This window comes from Sciurus vulgaris (assembly GCF_902686455.1).
Source record: "Sciurus vulgaris genome assembly, chromosome: 1".
In the NCBI taxonomy this organism is placed as follows: Eukaryota; Metazoa; Chordata; class Mammalia; order Rodentia; family Sciuridae; genus Sciurus; species Sciurus vulgaris.
In genome coordinates, this window is record NC_136461.1 from 137,497,195 (window position 1) to 137,520,841 (window position 23,647).

Sequence of the window (23,647 nt, forward strand, 5' to 3'; positions counted from 1 at the left end):
AATAAGCCAGACACAGGAAGACAGATACTGTATGATCTCACCTATATGTGGAACCTAAAACAGTCAAACTCATAGAAGCAGAGGGTAGAATGGTGGTTTCCCGAGTTACGAGGAGATGGGGATGGGGAGGAAATGGCTAAAGGTACAAAGTTTCAGTTATGAAAAATACACAAATTTTGGAGATAAACTATACAACATAGTACCCCTAGCTAATGATACTGTATTATATATTTGAAAGGGGATAGATATATATTTGCTAAGGGGATAGATATTTCATTAAGTGATCTTACAGAAGAAACACATCATCATTGTTATCATCATCATCATCATCATCATCACCACCACCACCACAAAGAGTATAGAAGGAAACTTCAGGAGGTAACAGATATATCTATGACCTTAATGGTTTCATGGTATATATATATATATATATATATATATATATATATTCCCAAATTCATCTGATGTGTTTATATGCATAAAATTTATATTTAATATGTAGTTTTTATGTCAATCATACCAATAAAATGCTTTTTTTAACAAAAAGGTCAGTGCTCCCATTTTCCTTTACTAATAATGAAGACAAATGATTTAGAATAATATAGTTCCTTATATTATGCATGTTATGGTTTGAACATATCCCCCAAAGTTCATGTATTGAAAAATGAATCTCCAGTGCAACAGTGTTGGGAGGTAGGACCTAACAAGAGGTGATCAGGTCATAAGGGCTGTCCCTCAAGAATGGATTAATGCTATTATTATGGGAAAAGGTTAGTAATTGTGAGAGTGGGTTTCTTACAAAAGTGAGCTCAGTGCTCTCTTGCTCTCACCCTCCCTTGCCTTCTGCTCTCTTCCATTCCTTCTGGTCTCCACAAAGACCTTTGCCAGATGTGTGTGCCATACTCCTGGTCTTTATGACCTCCAGAATAACAAGTCAAACAAATTCATTATAAATTACCCGGTCTGTGATTGCTACAGTTCTGTTCTGAACGTTCCTGAAAGGCCCATGTGGTAAAGGCTTGGTCTCCAGTTTGATACTATTGGAAGGTGGAGGAAAATTTATAAGGTGAGGTTTAGTAGGAGGTTTTAGGTCACAGGGAGCAGGTCCCTGAAGGTGCTTGTAACTGACAAGATGTTCTCACCACACAATGCTGGATACATGGCTCAGCAGCATACACAAGGCCCTGGGTTGATCCCCAGCATCAATAATAAAATAATTTTTTAAAAAAATGAAAGAAGAAAAGAAGAGCTTTAGAGCCCATCCCACAGAATAGGAACACACATGCCCTAACTTGGTCATGAAAAGTCACATGTTTCAGACCATAGAATTATGAAATGGGGAAGGGATGAGAAGCCAAGACTAAAAAGAAAAAAAAATTAATTGGTTTCAAAGTTCCAAAAAATTCTGTGAAAAGCAGTAAACACACTCATGTTCCTTCCTTACACTGGTGTCACTTTAGAAAGAAAAAAGAAAAACCAGACAATTAATATGAGAATACAAATAAGCTAAGAAACTGAAATAGATAAGTAGGAGGGAAATGCAGAAAAAGGCAGGAAAAGGAGAATAAAGCTTAACAATGTTCTATCAATTCTAAGATGACTACTGGTTCACATTTCAATGGCTGTGAAATCAGGATGTCTTACAACTTCTATTGTCAGATTTGATGACATTTGGTATTTTTATTTTGATCTTGGAATCACATTTCCAAGCAACAATCCAGTTGAAAAAGAAAATATTTGTTTGTTTTTACTTTGATGTCCTAATCTTTAGGCCATTATTAATGTTGAAGTTATTTATTTAATGGTTATAGATCATAGAAAAAATAAAATTACATTCATTCAAATCCATCAAATCATGTTTTCCCCCCTAGTATATTGCATGCAAAGCAAGAATAATGAAAAACTCAACTAAGCAGCACTTCTAGTCCTGGATTCCAGACTCTCTACACTCAGGACAATGTAAATGCTTCACTCTGGCCTTAATTATCAACACTGTACTTCAGCAGAAGTCTCCTCCCCCTTGACCCCAAGCTACTGCACATTTAATAGGAAAGCATCATGACCCAGAGCACCCTCTTCAGTGTCATTAATACACACACTATTATCTTACAGCAGATGATGCATTTCAAGAGACCAACTGCCTCATAACAACATTCAGCAGCTTAATTACACACGTTAACCTTATGATACAGGAGAAGACATTTTCTTTTAATTCAATGCAAGGTTTTATATTTTCTCAATTTATTTAGCTATGTAGAGACTCTACCTATCATTCACTATTCCTTTTGTTAATGAATATATATAAACAAAATATAATATATATATATATATATATATATATATATATTCCCCCCTCTTATTCCCTATCTGCCTCTCCTCCCCCTTCAAGTATCTAGACCACTTTTCTTGGTTTAGATTCTAAAATCACATCCTTTCCCTTTGGTTTCTCTCATTTTACTGTCCTCTCTGGATCTCTTCTATTTGTGCCCTGCTTTCTCAGAAATTATATGAGCAGAACCAAGTGAAGCCTTCAAGTCAAGGACAGGAGGATTTACACTCTCCTGAGATCATATTGTTTTTCTAAATCACTCTAAATTGCATTTTACTATACCTCAACGTGTGTCTCTGTGGGTGTGCACATTTGTCTATATTTAACACTCTGGTCCTCTGAAGAGATGCTGCAACAGTGCCATGTGCTAAGAGCACCTAAATAATTTTTCTTGAATGATTACAGCTAATTGGAAAGTCATCCATTTTTAAGGGCAGTAGAGATTTTTCTTCTAATACACATTCCTTTGACTTTGGCTCCCCGAAAGGAAGATATGGTTAGAGTTAGGTTGCTGGCTTAACTCCGAAGGTCAATACAAACATATGTTCTCTTTGAAGCCAAAGGAGCAAAGGTTTATCCTTGATCTCAGCATAGCACATGGGTCAATAAGGTAGTAAAACATTATATTCTGTCCACAGGACTTCAGTTAAAATTCTCAAGAGTTCAGCATGAACATCCCCAGTGCTATAGCAGCAAGGAATTCTTCATAGAGGTCTAAGAGGAGAAAAGAATTTCCGTGGGCCTCCCCCCGCTGGAGCAGTGAACGCAGACAGCTGGGAGCGCCGTAAAGGAGGCCGCTGGGCACAGCGCTGGGACTCGGAGCAGCCACTGGGGCTCCGGCGGCTGCCCAGGGGAAGAGTGGCGAGGAGAACTGTGTGGACTCAGGACACCGGGGCCTGCCCTGAGGAGGAGGAGAGGAGCGTGGCCACTTGGATTCGGAGAGACTGCACCAGAGCTGCAGGCGGTTGCCAGAGGAGAAGCTCCGCGGCGAGCTGTTTGGAATCAGAACGACGCTTCTGAACACCGGGGCCTGCCCTGAGGACGAGGAGGAAGAGGAGCGGCCGCTTGGATTCGGGTGACTACACCAGAGCTACAGGCGGTTGCCAGAGAAGGGGCTGCGTGGCGAGCTGTTTGGACTCTGACCACTTCTGAACCCCGGGGCCTGCCCGGAGGAGTAGGAGAAGGAGGAGAAGGAGCGCGGCGGGTCCTTTGGACTCGCAGTGACTGCATTAGCGCTCCAGGCGGCTGCTCAGAGGAGAAGGCGAGTGGTGAGTTGTTTGGTCTTAAAGTGACAGCTCCTGAACACAGGGGGGCTGCCTGGAGGAGAAGCGTGGTGGGACGCTTGGTCTTGAGGGGCCGCACTTGAGCTCCGGGCGGTGCCCAGAGGACCCGTGCAGCGAGTCACGTAGATTCAGAGCCACTCAGAGGGACTGCTCCTGAACACCCGGGGGGTTATCTGGAGAAGGAGGAGGAACGGGGAGGGTCACTTCAACTCGGAGTGATTGATTGCCCCAGGCTACAGGTGGTTGGTGGGAGGAGGAGGCACGAAGTGAGTTTCTTGGACTCCTAGTGACCGCACCGGCATACTGGGCGGCTGTCTGGAGGAAGAGGCCTGTGGCGGGTCTCTGGGACTCAGAGCGATTGTTCGGGGCCACAGGTGGCTGCTCAGAGGAGGGGCCACGCAGCCAGGCGATTAGGTGCAGAACAGGGTCCCAGGATCTAGGAGGCTTCTGGGTAGAAGAGCCGCACAGAGATAGGCTTAGGGCGGAGCGAAGGTTCCAGGCCTGTGGGCAAATTCTCTGAGGAGGGGCAGCCTAAGGAGATTCATCTGCGAAGGGTGAGGCTCCCAGGCCCAGGAGGTAGGGCCAGGCCCCTGGAAACTTTGCAGAGGAAGGCAGCCCAGCCCAGGCAGTAGCTGTAAATTGAGGGGAACCTCTAGGAGGAAACTGACCAGCGAGACCTCCCCACTGGGTGAGTCTTCCCTGCCTGGTGAGGTTTCCCCACAAGGACGGTAAAACCAGAGACACAGGCCCAAACAGGCCTTGCCTCAGCCCACAGCCTAGGTCCGTGTTGGATGACCATTGGTCAACAAGTGGAGGCACCTCTGCCCACTAGCAGGGAATATACCCCACCTGAAGGCCACCACTCCTAGAGAGGCAGCTTCCTTGTGGATCACCGCATTATCAACTTCCTCCAAGACTTCAGCCTACTGAAGGCTAAGAGGGGATATATATAGAAATCTTCAGGGACATTGTAAATCAACAGAGGAAATCTGCAATATCTCAGCGGTCACTGATATCTGAACAATATGAGAAAACAAGGAAAGAAAATGCTGCAAACAAATCTAGATGTTACATCAATAAAACCCAATGACAGCATGGCAGAAGAAATGACAGAAAAGGAGTTCAGAATGTACATAATTAAAATGATCAGAGAAGCAAACGATGAGATGAAAGAGCAAATGCAAGCATTGAATGATCGCACCAATCGACAGTTAAAAGAGCAAATACAGGAAGCAAAAGATCATTTCAATAAAGAGTTAGAGATATTGAAAAAAAAAACCAAACAGAAATCCTTGACATGAAGGAAACAATAAACCAAATTAAGAACTCCATAGAAAGCATATCCAATAGGATAGAACACCTGGAAGACAGTACCTCAGACATTGAAGACAAAATATTTAACATTGAAAACAAAGTTGAACAAACAGAGAAGATGGTAAGAAATCATGAACAGAATCTACAAGAACTATGGGATATCATGAAAAGGCCAAATTTAAGAATTATTGGAATTGAGGAAGGTCTAGAGAAACAAGCCAAAGGAATGAACAACCTATTCAATGAAATAATATCAGAAAATTTCCCAAATCTGAAGAATGAAATGGAAAATCAAGTTCAAGAGGCTTACAGGACTCCAAATACACAAAATTACAACAGACCCACACCAAGGCACATTATAATGAAAATACCTAACATACAAAATAAAGACAGAATTTTAAAGGCTGTGAGAGAAAAGAACCAAATTACATTCAGGGGGAAACCAATACGCATATCAGCAGATTTTTCAATCCAGACCCTAAAAGCTAGAAGGTCCTGGAACAACATTTTTCAAGCCCTGAAAGAAAATGGATGCCAACCAAGAATCTTATACCCAGCAAAACTTACCTTCAAATTTGATGATGAAATAAAATCCTTCCATGATAAACAAAAGCTAAAAGAATTTACAAAAAGAAAGCCAGCATTACAGAACATTCTCAACAAAATATTCCATGAGGAAGAGATGAAAAACAAAGAAGCAAATCAGCAAAGGGAGGAATTATCCTAAAGGAATTGTCAAATAAAGGAGGAAACAAGTTGTGTCAAACAAATAAATAAACAAAATTTTAAAAATGAACCAAATGACCGGGAAACCAAATCATTTCTCTATAATAACCCTGAATGTTAATGGCCTGAATTCATCAATCAAAAGACATAGACTGGCAGACTGGATTAAAAAGAAAGATCCAACAATATGTTGCCTGCAAGAGACTCACCTCATAGAAAAAGATACCCATAGATTAAAGGTGAAAGGATGGGGAAAAACATACCATGCACATGGACTCAGCAAAAAAGCTGGAGTATCCATCCTCATTTCCGATAATGTGGACTTCAAGCCAAAGTTAGTCAGAAGGGATAAAGAAGGTCATTTCATACTGCTTAAGGGAAGCATAAATCAGCAAGATATAACAATCATAAACATCTATGCCCCAAACAGTGGCTCATCTATGTATGTCAAACAAATCCTTCTCAATTTCAGAAACCAAATAGACCACAACACAATAATACTAGGTGATTTTAACACGCCGCTCTCACCACTGGACAGATCTTCCAGACAAAAATTGAACAAAGAAACCATAGATCTCAACAACACAATCAATAATTTAGACTTAACGGACATTTATAGAATATACCATCCAACCAAGAGCGAATACACTTTCTTCTCAGCAGCACATGGATCCTTCTCTAAAATAGACCATATATTATGCCACAAAGCTAATGTTAGCAAATACAAGAAGATAGAGACACTATCATGTATTCTATCAGATCATAATGGATTGAAGTTAGAGATAAATGAAAGAGTAAAACACAGAAACTATTCCAACATCTGGAGATTAAACAATATGCTATTATATGATGAATGGATAACAGAAGATATTAGGAAGGAAATTAAAAAATTCTTAGAGGTAAATGAGAACAAAGAAACATCATATCAAAATCTCTGGGACACTATGAAAGCAGTACTTAGAGGGAAATTTATTTCATGGAGCGCATTTAATAAAAGAAGTAAAACTCAACAAATAAACAACCTAACACTACAGCTCAAAGCCCTAGAAAAAGAACAGAACAGCACCAAAAGTAGTAGAAGACAGGAAATAGTTAAACTCAGAGCTGAAATCAATGAAATTGAAACAAAAGAAACAATACAAAAAATTGACAAAATAAATAGTTGGTTCTTCGAAAAAATAAACAAAATTGATAAACCTTTAGCCACACTAACAAAGAGAAGACGAGAGAAAACCCAAATCACTAAAATTCGGAATGAACAAGGAAATATCACAACAGACAGGATGGAAATACAAAACATAATTAGAAGCTATTTTGAAAATCTATACTCCAACAAAATAGAAAATTTCGAAAACATCAACAGGTTTCTAGAGACATATGAATTGCCTAAACTGAATGAGGAGGACATAAACAATTTAAATAGACCAATTTCAAGTACTGAAATAGAAGAAGTCATCAAAAGCTTACCAACAAAGAAAAGTCCGGGACCAGATGGGTTCTCAGCCGAGTTCTACAAAACCTTTAAGGAAGAGCTCATTCCAATACTTCTCAAAGTATTCCATAAAATAGAAGAGGAGGGAACCCTCCCAAACTCATTCTATGAAGCCAATATCACACTGATACCTAAACCAGACAGAGACTCATCAAGGAAAGAAAATTTCAGACCAATATCCTTAATGAACATCGACGCAAAAATTCTCAACAAAATTTTAGCAAATCGCATACAAAAACATATTAAAAAGATAGTGCACCATGATCAAGTGGGTTTCATCCCAGGGATGCAAGGTTGGTTCAACATCAGGAAATCAATAAACGTAATTCACCATATTAATAGACTTAAAGTCAAGAATCACATGATTATTTCAATAGATGCAGAAAAAGCATTTGATAAAATACAGCACCCCTTCATGCTCAAAACACTAGAAAAAATAGGGATAGTGGGAACATTCCTTAACATTGTAAAGGCCATTTATGCTAAGCCCATGGCTAATATCATTCTAAATGGTGAAAAACTGAAAGCATTCCCCCTAAAAACTGGAACAAGGCAGGGATGCCCTCTTTCACCACTTCTATTCAACATCGTTCTTGAGACTCTGGCCAGAGCAATTAGACAAACCAAAGAAATTAAAGGGATACGAATTGGAAAAGAAGAACTCAAACTATCCCTGTTCGCTGATGACATGATTATATATTTAGAGGAACCAGGAAATTCCACCAGAAAACTCTTAGAACTCATAAGTGATTTCAGTAAAGTAGCAGGTTACAAGATCAATGCCCATAAATCCAACGCATTTTTATACATAAGTGATGAATCTTCAGAAAGAGAAATTAGGAAAACTATCCCATTCACAATAGCGTCGAGAAAAATAAAATACTTGGGAATCAATCTCACAAAAGAGGTGAAAGACCTCTACAATGAGAACTATACAACACTAAAGAAAGAAATTAAAGAACACCTTAGAAGATGGAAAGATCTTCCATGTTCTTGGATAGGAAGAATTAATATTGTCAAAATGGCCATACTACCTAAAGTGCTATACAAATTCAATGCAATTCCAATTAAAATCCCAATTGTGTACCTTACAGAAATAGAGCAAGCAATTATGAAATTCATCTGGAAGAATAAGAAATCCAGAATAGCTAAAGCAATCCTTAGCAGGAAGAGTGAAACAGGGGGTATTGCAATACCAGATCTTCAACTCTACTACAAAGCAATAGTAACAAAAACGGCATGGTATTGGTACCAAAATAGAAAGGTAGATCAATGGTACAGAATAGAGGACACGGACACAAACCCAAATAAATACAATTTTCTCATACTAGACAAAGGGGCCAAAAATATGCAATGGAGAAAAGATAGCCTCTTCAACAAATGGTGCTGGGAGAATTGGAAATCCATATGCAACAGAATGAAACTAAACCCATATCTCTCACCATGCACGAAACTAAACTCAAAATGGATTAAGGACCTCGGAATCAGACCAGAGACCCTGCAGATTATAGAAGAAAAAGTAGGTCCAAATCTTCACCTTTTTGGTCTAGGACCAGACTTCCTTAACAGGACTCCCATAGCACAAGAAATAAAAGCTAGAATCAACCACTGGGATAGATTCAAACTAAAAAGCTTTCTCTCAGCAACGGAAACTATCAGCAATGCGAAGAAAGAGCCTACAGAGTGGGAGAATATCTTTGCCAATCATACTTCAGATAGAGCACTAATCTCCAGAATCTATAAAGAACTCAAAAAACTCTACTCCAAGAATTCAAATAGTCCAGTCAACAAATGGGCTAAGGAAATGAATAGACACTTCACAGAAGAAGATCTACAAGCAATCAACAAACATATGGAAAAATGTTCAACATCTCTAGTAATAAGAGAAATGCAAATCAAAACCACCCTAAGATTCCATCTCACCCCAATTAGAATGGCGATTATCAAGAATACGAGCAACAACAGGTGTTGGCGAGGATGTGGGGAGAAAGGTACACTCATACACTGCTGGTGGGGCTGCAAATTAGTGCAGCCACTATGGAAAGCAGTGTGGAGATTCCTTAGAAAACTTGGAATGGAACCACCATTTGACCCAGCTATCCCACTCCTTGGCCTATACCCAAAGGACTTAAAATCTGCATACTACAGAAATACAGCCACATCAATGTTCATAGCTGCTCAATTCACAATAGCCAGACTGTGGAACCAACCTAGATGCCCTTCAATTGATGAGTGGATAAAGAAACTGTGGTATATATATACAATGGAATATTACTCAGCCATAAAGAATGATAGAATTATGACATTTGCAGGCAAATGGATGAAATTGGAGAATATCATGCTAAGTGAGATAGGCCGATCTCAAAAAGCCAAAGGACGAATGATATCGCTGATAAGTGGAGGATGACACATAATGGGGGGGAGGGAAGGGTTAGAGTTAGGGTTAGGGAGGGGGGCAAGTATGGAGGAAGGATCTACTGTATAGAGGGTAAAGAGGGGTGGGAGGGGTGGGGGGAAGTGAAAAAAAATAACAGAATGAATCAAACAACATTGCTCTATGTAAATTTATGATTACACAAATGGTATGCCTTTACGCCATGTACAAACAGAGAAGCAACATGTATCCCATTTGTTTACAATAAAAAATAAAAAAATAAAAAAATAAAAAAAAAAAAGAATTTCCGTGGCTTGACAAGGTTGAACTCAACCAACTTTCAATAAAATGAAACTTGTAGTTACAGAGAAAACGCATTTATTTCTCACTAAAAGATTTGATATAGTATTACAGAATTATCCCTCAACAAAGTAAAGCTGAACAAATGTCACTACAGAAACTCAGTTGTTCTACAACATTTCCAGGTCTAAGACCTCTCCCTGGGGCTAAGCCCAATTCATGCATTTCAATCCTTAACTGAAATGTATTCAGAATCTGCAACTCATGGTCTCTACTCTCTCATTCATGAAACTCACCTCTCCCTTGGCATGCAGACATCCCATCTGCCTCCTGACTCTCTTGCTTCTCAAGCCAATTCCCTGGAACACCTCTTACAAAGCAGGCCCCTGGTTAGCTGCCACTTCAGAGTTCCCAGGATCACCTCTTTTCTCTCCCTGAAGGGTTTTCTCTTCCACACTTGCAGCCTCACCCACCATGTATAAGCTGTACCCCTTTCTTGGATATCTACAGCCATGAGCTCACAATTCTCCATAGAACCTGTTCTTTTTGATCCCCTATTATGGTGAAAAATGACACCTAATATTCACCAAGCCACACCCAGAGAATAACACAGGAGTCTCTCCTCCCCCAAATCTCTCCTATGTCATCAGCCACCAAGTTTTGATTTTACTTCCTTATTATTTCTAAAGCCATTCCCTTCCCTTCATTTCACTGCCACCATGGTAACTCAGAGCCACAGCTTTCTCTGCAGCTACAGAGATGTTCGTCAAACTGAAACCTGGTCATGTCTCCACCTTGCTGCATTCTAGGAATTCTGTAGCACCTTTGGAATAAAAAAACACCCTCCACAACACAGCACCAGGCTCAATGACAAAAGTCAAGCCCTGCTCCCTTCTCCAACCACCTCTAGTGAACAGGCCACGCAGGCTAACCATGGGCACTCCTCAGATGCACTCTGCTTCCTGCTGGCTCCAGGCCTTTGCAGATGCTTTTCGCCTGCTGGCATCATCCAACAATACCCAACCCAGGCCATGGTGGCAGCAATCACTCACTGATTTGATCACTTAATTCATTCTTCTTGAACATGACGTGAAAATGCAATTTCCAGCTTCCCCCAAGGTAGGTGTGGTCATGTGACTACCTGTAGCCAACATAAAGTAAGCATAGGGGAGTTTGCCATTTCAAGGGCCAGTCCTTGAAAATTCTCTCTAGAGATCTTCACTCTTCCTGCTGGCTATGAGCCCCTTCCAAGAGCAACTTTGAAAGGAAGGTACTGAACATGAATGAACTTCTTGCAACCTGGATTCCTGAATGGCTGTACAGAAAAGCCTCCACCACGTGAATCAGAAACATATATGTTGAAATGTTTGCATGAAATAGATATCTGAAGTAAGTCACTGAAATTGTGGGTTTTTTCTGTTTTAGTAGCTACCATCTTTGTTTGAAATCTCAAATCTAGATATCTTTAATGCAAGCCTCTATTCTTAATATTAAACTCCAGTTTCTTACTTCTTCACTCTCCTTCACTAGACTTTCTAATATTTTTCAAGAATTATTCCCCAAAACTTCCATATCCATTTCTGGAACACCTTACTTACCATTATTTTGACTGTCTATATAAGCATCTTCCTCCTCAACACTGTGGTAAAGTTTTTGAAAGTGGAGACCCTGGTTTAATCTCTGAATACTCTATGCCAAGCTGGCACTCAGGAATAGGTTTCTTATAATAACAAATAGATGAATAAATAAATAAAGTTATTAGGATTTGTCATGTGGAAAATATGAAGACTCAGAAGTAATATGATGAAAGTTCATAAAGCAATGAAGAGTATGGAGAAGAAAGGCTGCATGAAGAACTTTTAAAATTAATCTCTAGAAAAGAAGAAAAAATATTAAATGCTCAAAGAAGGATTTTAAAGATTTAAGGACAAATAAAGAAGACCTGATTGAGTTGTTAGGAAACTTGAGCTTCTTAACTTCTGAAAATGAAGGGAGATATAAAAAAATGTATAAAATATTACTACAGAAAACAGTTTGTTCTGAGTATTACCCTTTTAGCATGATCATAAAGGGAAAATAGCTTTCTAAAATATGTCTATTGGATGGATTCCTGAAGGTCAGCAGATATTTAAAGCAATTTTTTGTAATAATATCAAAATCATTGTGTTTTTTGAATGTTGTTTTTTTGTTTTGTTTTGTTTTTTGGTGCTGATAAATGAACCCAGTACCTTGCACATGCTGGGCATTTTTTCCACTGAGCTATATTCCTAATCCCCTCAAAATCACTATTCAAATTCCTTATGATAATGTTGCCTCATGTTCAATCAGCTAACATCCCAGTGGCAATTCACTTGGGTGTTCCCACCCACTGTGCATTAGCATTTATGTATTTATTCACTTATTTAGAGATAACATCTTGCAATGTTACCCATGCTGGTCTTCAACTTCTAGGTTCAAGCAATCCTTCCACCTCAGCCTTCCAAAGAGCTAGATTACAGGTATATCCCACTGCACCAGAATGCATTAGCATTTAGAGCACTTTACAGAGCTTCAAGGCCTCAGGGGATGACCAAAAGTAAAGCCACAGAACAATCTAGAGCATACCAGGGCATTCTTTTGGCCCCCTGACCTCTCCACATATAGAAGGCTCCTGTTCATGTCAGGGAAGGAGTAAGAGGAAGCTGACAGAAATAATCAGCATTCTCACTTTATTCCAGACCTTTCTTCTCTCCACACCTGGGAAAACCCCATAAAGGAGTAACTAGACTAATCACAAGTTTGGCTCTTTCAGTGACTTCTATTTACTCTGTAAAAACTTTTAAAATACAGATCATAAATGAGTGCTGGATTTTGTTCATCTTTGACCTTTCCATTGCGTTCACTGGCTTGAGACATTTAACTTTCATCCGAAAAGGTATGACTGATCTAAAGGGAGCTAAAACATAAAACAGACATTTTCCTTTTATAGAAACAATATTTAACCTTTAAAGCAGAACTTCACTCTGAGAGATTTAAGACTGTGCTCACCTGTAGCTGGGATATAGTTAAAGGGTATCGGAATAATATCCAGGTAACACCTTCACTGCAAGGTGGGATGGTGAGAGAGCCTTCGTACACCCAATAGTCCCGCAGCAGAGGGTCTGTGCAACCACGTGGACATGTCAGGAAAAGGCAGGTTAATTGACAATGATCTAGAAGACTCCAACAACAGTGTTCAGAAATACAAACTGTCCCTATGATGCTTCTCAGAAGGGCATATCATTTTTAAGTCAGAGCCTCACGGGTGGATTCTTAAACTAATCATCACCAAGAAAATAACTAATGAAAAACATGATGAATGTTTATGGTGATTTCTACATGTGTCTATCAAGTTTAATTAATCTAGGAAGAATACATCCATGTTTCTGTTTCCATATTACAGGATTTACATCTATGTTACAGGACTCACACCTAATACTTATTGAACTACATGGCAGGTACTATTCTGAGCATTGTACATCAATTCATTTAACCTTCACAACAAACTAATACTCTAGATACTTCTATAAGCCCAATTTCTCAAATGGGAAAATTGAATCATAGGAGGTTAGTAATTTGTCCAGGGTCACTCAGCTAAAAACTGACAGAACCAGGACTTGAACCCATGCCTCACTGCATAGCCTGCGCTTCTAACCATGGTTCTAGCCTTGTCCATATAGTTTCTTCAACAGCAAAATATTAAAATCATAATATAGAAGGAAATATTTCATTCTCATTAAACCATTTAGCTTTGCATTAGAGGAATTCATGATTAAATATAATGGGAAAATGTTTAAATTTGACAGAAATTGGCTTGTTTGTAGAGCAATTAAATGTAGAAAGCAGGACAAAATAAATTATCTGGTTTTGTTTGAAACACTATGAAACAGAACATAATTTAGGCAGAGAAATGTGAAGACTGAAATTTTATATAAAACTACCTTGAAATCCAAGTTTTATTCTGCATATTTTGTGCATAAATACAATTAGAATAATATCTAAATTAAAGTATTACCACAATAATCTTATAAAATTAGATATAAAGTTTATTTCACTCTAGAGATTAATAAAGATTCATCAAAGTTCTGTATCATGTGGGTACTTTACACACTTCTATAAATGACAGTCATGAGGAAGTTCTTCATGGATCAAAGGAACTAGCGGCAAAGTACTTTTTTATTATCGCAAGGCTTTATTCCTGCATTTGGAGTAATCTGAAGTGGAAAATGACTATAATCCCAGCAACTTAGGAGGCTGAGGCAGGATGATCACAAATTCAAGGCCAACTCAGCAATTTAGCAAGGCCCTAAGCAACTTAGTGAGACCCTATCTCAAAATAAAAAGGACTGGGGATGTGGCTCAGTGGTAAAGCACCCTTTGGTTCAATGAGCAGTACCAAAAAAAAAATTATGCAATCAGAGAATTGCTTACCTGGTAATAAAGTGTTAGGATTAAAGCAGGGTATTGTCTTGGACTTCCCCTGGGGGGAAAAAATTTACTCCATGTTAATGTAAAATTTCTTATTTTTTTTAATAAAAATATTAGAACTAAAATTCTAGATTGACGTCTTTCCTGAATGGCCTCATTGGGTCCTCTAGCGTTGCAGGTGTATCACTGTTTTCTCATCAGAACAAGATCTAGATGCAAACAAGACATTTCGACTCCTCGTACAACTATTTTCTTTGCTACTACAGTACAATTTCCCTATGATTTCTGGTGGGGATTTACAATTGGTGTCTCTCTGACCCATATCAACCACTTTTTATGTTTCAATCACACTCAAACCTAAGACTTTGGCTGAATGCTTGGAATAAAACACCTGAGCCCTGGCTCGGACTTTTCTCTTGCCTGTTTGGAACACAGTTCCAAACCTCTTTGGCATTACAATCTGGCACCCATTTTGTCATTTTGTCCCATTTGCAATTGGAATTTCAGCTCTAGGAACTATTCTGGGTGCTCTTCTCATTCAGAATGAAAGAGATGAAACTCAGATATGAATGTTTTCCAATCAGCATTTTTCAAAGTCAGATTTAAATTTTAAGGGAAATATCTGTGCCCTTATTCAACAGTTGACACTTATGATCCTTATTTTAAATTGTGTCATTCAAATGCTCAGGCCTTAGAAGCAGGCAGACAGTTGAGTTTCTCTTTTAAAACTGCTCTATTAATACACAGGAAACAGTAAAAGTTACTGCAGAAATCTCTTCTTTCCTTCATGGGATTATTTTATACCTTAAGGAATCCAGCCCTCTTTGCCCTACCCCAGATTCTATATTCCATAATGACTGATGTCCTATTAGCTAAATAAATGAGGGAACTGCCTCAATCCATTTCTATTGGAAAATGTCAGTTCAAAAAGTATCCTCACCCCCTTTATACCTGATTCTTTTGACTAGTCTGGGCTCTGCAGTAGCTGGGTTCATTCAGAGCCCACCCAGAAGACCTTCAGTAAGATTCTGCCTGATTCCAGATGGCTCAGGTGGTCTCAGAGATCTCTTATACAACCAGTCTTTCTATTTTCTTTTACATATAATTTTACCTCATTCTGAATGTCCTGGAGGTTCTTAGTCACAACCTTTAGGACCACCTGTTCCCTCTTATGCCAGTAGAGAGCTAATCACACTTGATTCTCAGACTGATCTCAGAATAGGCACTGGGTACTTGTAATCCCTGAAGTCAGGCAAGTTCAACTCCTGCTTTGTATCTCCAGTAGCCACACAGGACTAACTTACTACTCAGCTCAAGGTCACTCACATTCAACTCAGCACAGGCATAGAAGGTCATGTTTATAACAGGGCTTAACTTCTCAGCAATGCCGTGCCATGTCATTACAGGCTCATGTTGATCTAAATCACCTTCTCTGGGATGTTATCATATGGATTATGTGTACTTTCACTATCATTATTATTATTACTTAACATACATACTTTGAAGTCTGTTCCAAAAATTGCATTGGTTTCATTTATAATGCTTTTCTATAACAAGTGAATAGTAAAGGTTAACTCAGAAGGCCAAGGCTGCCCAAACCCAGCACATCCTGCCTTCAGGATTAACCCTTGGCTGGCCCCATAAGAGACCTGAGGGTCTGGGTCACATGCTGTATTTATGGTGAACTACTCATGATACCTGGGGACTTGGGCCAAGCTGCACCAGTGTGACCAAACAGGTTTATCCTGACAATGTAACTTGTGGATGCCTGGTTTTTCTGGGGTGTGGGAAGGAGGCCTGGGGTTTGATGAGCTGAGACAGCTGAGACAGGTCCTTCCTGCTTACATGACCGATCCCTAATAAAAGCTCTAGATGCCAAAGCTCAGGTGGGCTTCTCAGGCTGGCAAAACAATACACATTGTGACACAAGGTTGCTGGGAGAACTGGGGCATCCCCATGAGACCTCCCTGGGAGTGGGCACGTGGGGGTTTTGCTGATTTTTGAACTCTAACCTTGCACTATCCTAACCCATAAATAGAACAACTTTTCTGAGTCCTATGGGTTCTAGGGAATGATCAAGAGGTGGTCCTGGGGACCACTTAGACATGAAAGTTTCTGTTTTAAAGAACAACTTACCTTATACTGAATATCCTGGAGGATCTCAGTCACAGCCTTGAGACCCACATGTTCTTTCCCTATCTGAAACATATAAAGCAGAAACCAAAAACACAATATTTTTAAATTCTTGACTTTTATTTTAAAGAGCAACCAGAAGTGAGGTTCCAGTTCACCTGCATGCCCTTCCTGGGGAATTAAATGACCTATCCTTTCATGTCCAGGTCAACATCTCCTAAAAGTAATTAAAGCCATAACAGCTAGTTTAAAAATTATTAGTTCTCATACCCAAGAACCTGTTCCACTTCATCTTTCTATGCACAGGTGTCGCTCACTGTGCCATAATTCAAATACCAAATCAAAGAAGACCATTACATAAAATTGCCAAGTACATTTTTTTAATTAAAACTACTCAGCACATATTCAAGTTCTTGCATTCTTACCTTCAGTGTTTATAGATCATTATTTAGGAATATTTTCTCAAAGTTGAAATTTTTTTTCTGAAAAGTGGGCATGTGATGTCCTATATTAAAGTTATCAAAATCAAGATATTTCTTGATTACCACTGATCGTAATCCTATAGCCATCATTTTATTTAATCTTACATAAGAATATGCTTTCAATAGCTTTCTATTATGAAATATTACATATTCTTGGTGTACAAAGTACTCCAAAGAAATTTGAGGTTTGAATTATATTTTGATAGTTAACATCCCTGACATTAAACATTGCAAATCGTTAAGTGCCAGCTGATTCACACTTTCAACCAGCTTTCCATAGTCCACGACAATGGAGAAGAGTAATAGCAGAGATCATTTAGGACCTCAGAAAGCAATCACTGCTATCCCTTAGTTTTTTCTCTTCCACATACATTTTTGAAGAACGACCTATAAGAAGTTTGACTAACTGTCAATGTGCACACATTTTCTGTTTCTCTCAATATTAACCTACTGTAAAATATGCTATGGAAAAAATGACAAGAAATGTCTAACATAATATAGGTCAATCCTTTCAGTGTAATCAGATTTCCATTATTTTCAAAGGGTTTGCAATTCCTGAGATAGGGTCTAAAACAGAAAAGGAATTTAATGAAGTTAAAAGAAGAAGAAAAAGAAAAAAAAAAAATGTCCCTATGAGTATAGGAGGTTGAATCTTAGGCAGAAGACTTTGCCCAATCTTCAGAAAAAATGGCCTCTCCCTATCTAACTGGTTTAACTTGGAGGTAGCATTTGGATGCCTGCACCTCTGGCTGTGGTCTGTTTTCTTCTAATGCAGCTCCTGCCAGATCATAAACTCTTTGAGAAGATTCCAGTCTGAGTACTATTAGGCCACATAACAGAGCTCCTTTGCATTGGATGCACTGGGTTCTTATCATGACTGTGACTTTTCAGCAGTGTGACTTTGGGCAAATGTACTTAACCTCCGTGTCCTTCAACACCCATAAAGTGAGAAGGATAAAGTGATAGGTTGATGACCAGATCAAATCAAACAACTTAGAACACGGCTTAGTGTACTGTCATTCAGTGGATGTCACCCATTATCCTACTTAAACCTGAGTGTTGTGGTACAGCATCAAATAGAGATTCAACATATAGTGGCACTTAATGACTATTCTTGACTCCTTCCATTCATAAAGACTCTTCATTTTACTGGCAAACTTTATACCCTGCAACGAACTCCAGTTATTGCTCTGTCACTTTCCTTCTTTACCAATTTCATATGTGAAAAGTTCCATAACTGCCAAAACCCAAGTACACATGACAGTCTCCACATCCAATTGCTAAAATCCTGCAGCAGCTCTGGTGCCAACACAACCTAGTGAGTCCACCGGGACTGTGAGATCTATCACTTTCTTACCTCTCGCCTTTGCTACCTTGCACCACAACCCAAAATGCAAACCACTCTGGTCAGCCTCTTCTCCTAGAATCCCAGTCCTGTTCCACCTGTTTTTTCCCACTTCTGTCTCACTCTCACCTTACTGTCCACTGTGCTTCTAGGACACAGGATGGCAGTGTCCTCGACAAGCTCTCCTAGCATCTCCTTGTCTATGTTAACCCCTTGGGTCTGTCCAAGGCTACAGCTCTCAGGCCTTTCCAGTGGTAACCGGGCAGTCTCCCAGGATGGAGGCTATGGTCAGTGCCCTGCTGTCACTTTCAATTTAGTATCTTTGACCTGCATGCACAAGGCTGTCCTCCTCTGAGTGGACTGTCCCCCTCTGATGCCCTCATGCCCCGCTCTTCACTTACTGACACACTCCCTCCTAGGCATCACCTCCTCCTGTCATCTCTTCTACCACTCTCGGTTCTTCAGTCCCTTTCTCCCAAGTCATCTGCTCTGCAATGGATCAACACAATTTGCTAGGAAGCTCAACTCCTCTCCGTGGATAGAGAGCAGTTCATCATACACTGTCCAAGACAACCGTGACACTCCACCTCGGGTGGGTGTCCCTCACTCACTGCCACGCCTATTATCAATCCCCCTGGGCATTTCAAAGCCCAACCCACACTCATATTTCCCTTGCTTTGTAATAATTTTGTTCTGCAGGTCTCAGAGATATGAAGGTCATTAGGCAAGAGCCCCTAATTTGCTGCTTATCTGCACCTACAAACTGGCCACTTACCTTTGTGCCATTCTCTCTTCTAGCCCTCTATTTCAGGGAAGGGGTGGATCAGGCCCCTACTGTCAAAGTTAGTCCAGCTACATCACTCTCCACCCCAGGGCCTCCCATCTCCTCCAGGACTTTTCAGTTATCTCTTCTCTTCCCAATATTTTCTAACTCTATGTCTGCACCAGTTTTTCTTCCTCAAATTAAAAACAAAGAACTCCAGTATCAAAATCACCATGAGTTACGGACTGCCCTGTCCTTCCTTCCTGCAGTCAAGCTTCCAGGACAGGTACGGACACTCTCACTATCACCTGCCCTCCCTCCAGTCTTGCTGCTCCGGCTCTACAGCCAGCCCAGACCCTGGGGTGGACTCTGGCCTTTTTCACTCTGCTTGGTTTGACATTTGATGCATCTTTTCTAAAATGTGAAAGTTCTCACAGCTTCTGTAACATTACTCTCTCTTGGGAAAGGTATTTTCACGTAGATAACCTGAACCTTTCCTCCCAGGAAGCCTACAAAGAGCAAGACCAAGAGTGCAAGGTCCCGAGGACAGTGTTGCAACTTGCTCCCAGAGACACTGAGGTCAGTTCCAAGAGGCCGGGTTTCAGTCCAGGGGCCTACCAGCCCACATCACCTGCTACACATGAAGAATCAGTAATTGAGAACATGAAGTTATCACAGCTAATGCAACCCACAAATATGGACCAAGCACACTCCAAAGAGGAAGCTAACTTGCTCCCTTCCCTTGTGTATATGATTACTGTTTATCTGCATCCTTATTTATATTATTGTTTTATTCTTGTTCTTAAATAATAAGATATTGTCTTCTACTGCCTTGACATCTCCGATATGTTCCTGTATTGATTTTTTAGGTTACCAAAGTGACTTTTTAAAATTATGTCTTCAAAGGACTAAAGAGTATCAAAATGTATTACTACAAATGTTTTTCATTGGTATTTTGTGATCCCACTCTATTTATACAATGCAGAAATAAAAGAGAATGAATATAGGGCTGTGCCTGTGGGAAAGTCATGAAGTAAGTAGTAAAAAAGTATTACTCTTAAAAGGTAAAGATTTGCTTTTTAAGATCAGTTTTAAAATATTAAGAGGCTAAAACTGAATGACTAGTTTCAAACATCAATACAGGAAAACTTTAGAGGTGTAATAGAAAACTGTTGCAATTAATAACATTTTTGGTACATACACTACAAGGAAGTATATTTGAAAAGACTCAATGCTCAATCCATTTTGGAAAATTAAGTAACAAAAAACCATAGCACTACTCTTACGGCTTGAATCCAGCTTATACAAGAGGCAACGCAGATTTGGATCTCTGAGTTTTGGTCCTGATTGGTAGAGTAAATTACTGTGTGACTATAAACAATTACTTGACCTCTCTGAGCCTTGATTTCTTTTAAGATTGATGGTCAAGGGATGTCTAAAATTTCCATAATCTCTTTTATATCTATATCTTTTATCACATCAAGTAGATAATAAGAGAAAATTTAAAAGATTCATCTTGGTAGAAACTGGAGGAAAATTTTATCTGTGCAAACATATTGTCCATTTTTGTATGTCTGGATAAATTTATATACTATTTTTTGCCCACTACAGAACTCAAATCTAAAATTTATATTAAGTAAATCTGCCATCTTTGCTCTTATCAGTGTTCTCTATAAAGTATTTCAAATCATCCTCAAGTGAAAATTATTAATAACGAAGAGCTATAAGTAATCCACTACATGATTATATTATTGATTTTGCTTAGATTTTGCAGTAAGCCAGGGTCTAAAAACATTTTCTAAAATGCTTTTTCATAAATAAAATGAATTCTGCCTTCAGGAGACATTTTCTAAATAATTTCTCCAAAGATGCTGAATGCCACTCTGCAGAAAATTTCTAATAAATAAATGAACTCTTTTCTATCAAGGAATATGGCTGAACTCTCATGAACTCCAACGATCAAGTTTTCTATTTTTAAATTATGGGTGTTCTCTGTAAATGTGTTTAATTTCACCTCTAAGTAATAAAACTGGAAGAGAATGGAAAACCATCTTACAAAATGACTCAGAAAGCAGCAGCGCTGAACAGCACAATAACCACAGCGGACCATTTACCTGAACGAACAAGGCGATGATAGCGATTCCATGCGGCTTCCCAACAGCCTCGTCGATGCTGCCAAACAGGGTGGAGTTCCAGTGGATCAGATGGAGCTGGTGGGCAACAATGCAGAAGTCATTCCACTAATGTACCTCTCTTCAGAAACACAAAGCTGCATCACCATCTTCCCTGCATCTATAAGGTCTCATATGCAACAAGGGGGTCACTGATGCATGCCGGCTACTACTGCTTCTCAGGAGTTCCCTGGAGGAATCCCTTCCTCTTTTTTTGCATTTCTGAACATAAATAATGGATCGCCACCTCTTGAGCTCCGTCTTAGTCCTGACTAGGGGAAGCTCACAGATTTCACATGGATTTAGTTGTCTTTCCTTAGATGCCATTCCCTCCTGAGCTCAAAGAAACAAAACTCCAGATCTGGACACAAACACAGAACTCATTCGAGGATTGGAACTGCCTAATCAAACACTGCGACACCAGTAATGTTTACATCAGGAAAGGTTCAAAGCCACTCTCAAATTCTGGTAAAATATTATAATACTAAAATTTTCCATGGTAAAATAATGAATGCTGATGTAAATCTCCAAAAGAAGTTCTTTTCCTACAGTTGGGATAAAATTGTATCTATGAAGAAAGGACAATCAATACTGAGGAGTCCCTTACTCCTAGCTTCATAAAATTTTGCAGCTTTTAAAATGATCTAGAATACACACTTGTTCCTACAGCACTGATTAAAACACTTCCAAGAAGTCACATCTAGTTCCCACACTAAAAATCAAATGGCCACAGAGATTCCTGGTGTAGGAACAGCTAGGTAAAACCTTGTGCCTAGAATACCATCTTCCCTAGTATACCTTTTAATCAAGTTAATTTCTTACCACCTTAAAACTTTGTCCCATTTAAAAACTAGATCCTAATCTAAAGAGACATAGACAAAATTCAATCTCTATATATTTTAGAATCTAGGCTAAAATTTTTTTTAATTATCACACAGATCCTAATATGAAAAGACATAGATAAAATTCAATCTCTATGTATTTTAGAATCTAGGCTAAAATTTTTTTTTAATTATCATACAGATTGTCAAACTTCCATGTTTTCACTGCCGAGTTTGTCCCAGTAGAATCTGAAATTATAAAACTGACCGCTAGAGGGAGGTAATGAAGTCCATCATAGAAACAACCAGAAGAAGAATACACCAAGGCCAGGCTGCAGAGAGCTCACAGGGACTGCAACCAGCCAGTAAATGCTAACTGTCAAGGCACCGCCTTCAAGATAACAATGTCCTATGACCTCTCAATTAATAATAAAAGACTAACTTTATTATTTCCTTTTCTGGCAGCAACAATAGCACAGAAGTCCTTGTCGTACAGATAAGAAGTGACTGCTTTCATTAAATCAACAAAGAAGGTCTAGGCTCAAGGTTGAGGAGTTTTGTTTTTTTTTTGTTTTTTTGTTTTTTTTTTTCTCCAACAAATGACAAAATTCAAACTGACATTTTTCTTCCTTCTCAAGCAATATTTTTTTTTCTTTTCTGAAACAAAACATTAATAAACCAAGAAAAGAAGCATGTTTTTCCCCGACCGTTCCTCGAATCACAAAAGCTTGAATTATTCAAATCTACATCTGTTCTCCTGTTGCCGCTTCTTTATTCCTATAATTTTATCCTATTTTGCCTTTTGTTAGTATTGGTTCCATTCCATAAGGAAAAGCCACAGAGGTAGGAAAATTATGAATGCATAGGAAGAATTAACTATGAATGCATATGTAAGTCTGTCCATGACAAGACAGGAAGTTGAAAAAGTAGAAAGATCAAAAGGCACAAAGCTTTAAATGCTGTCACTATTGGATTTTAGAAAAACTAAAGCAATATATGATTGCAGAGTATTATTACTTATGCAGCCTAGTATTGATCAAGCTTCCCCATAACAACACCCTTCCTTTCAAAGGTTCTTTTTAGAGAATGAGGAGTGGTTTTAGAGGTTGGAATATAAGCTAGGCACTGCTAGAGAGGTATCAGTAGAAAAACCATGATAGGGATATGGGGTTATGTGTCAACTTGGCTAGGTTAGAATAGAACACCAGTCTAGGTGTTGCTTGTGAAGTTCGTTTTTAAATTTGATTAGCATGTAAGTCAATAGACTGAGTAAGGTTGACTAGCTTCCATTATCTGGGTGAGCTTCATCCAATAAATCGAAGGCCTTAGAAGCAAAGATTGAGGTCCCTCAAAGAAGAAGGAATTCTGTCTCCAGGGTACAAGATAAGAACTCCCCCAGAGTTTTCAGCCTTCAAACTGCAACATCAACTTTTGCATGGATTTCCAGCCTTCAGCCTGCCCTGCAGATTTTGAACTTGGCAGCCTATAAAAATCACACAGACTGACTCCTTAATTTAAATCTCAATCCTCCTTCTCTCCCCCTATCTCCTCCTGTTTTCTGAAGATCCCTAATACAGGTTGCATAAATAAAAATGTATGAAGACCAGTGAGAAGTAAGACAGAAGAAAATAAATATAGGTATAAAGAAGGCAAAAGGAAGGAGAAAGA

At 39.1% G+C, this 23,647-nt stretch overlaps 1 protein-coding gene across 1 annotated transcript in view; it reads right to left on the reverse strand.

Annotated features, from left to right (window-relative positions):
* Positions 1-23,647, reverse strand: part of CA8 (carbonic anhydrase 8) — a 98,907-nt gene that overhangs the window by 28,731 nt on the left and 46,529 nt on the right. The window contains exons 4-7 of the mRNA XM_079156175.1: positions 21,102-21,197; positions 16,401-16,463; positions 14,268-14,316; positions 12,846-12,958 (exon numbers count right to left, since the gene is read on the reverse strand). Of these exons, the coding sequence (XP_079012301.1) occupies positions 12,846-12,958; positions 14,268-14,316; positions 16,401-16,463; positions 21,102-21,197 (321 nt within the window). The remainder of the gene's footprint in view (positions 1-12,845; positions 12,959-14,267; positions 14,317-16,400; positions 16,464-21,101; positions 21,198-23,647) is intronic.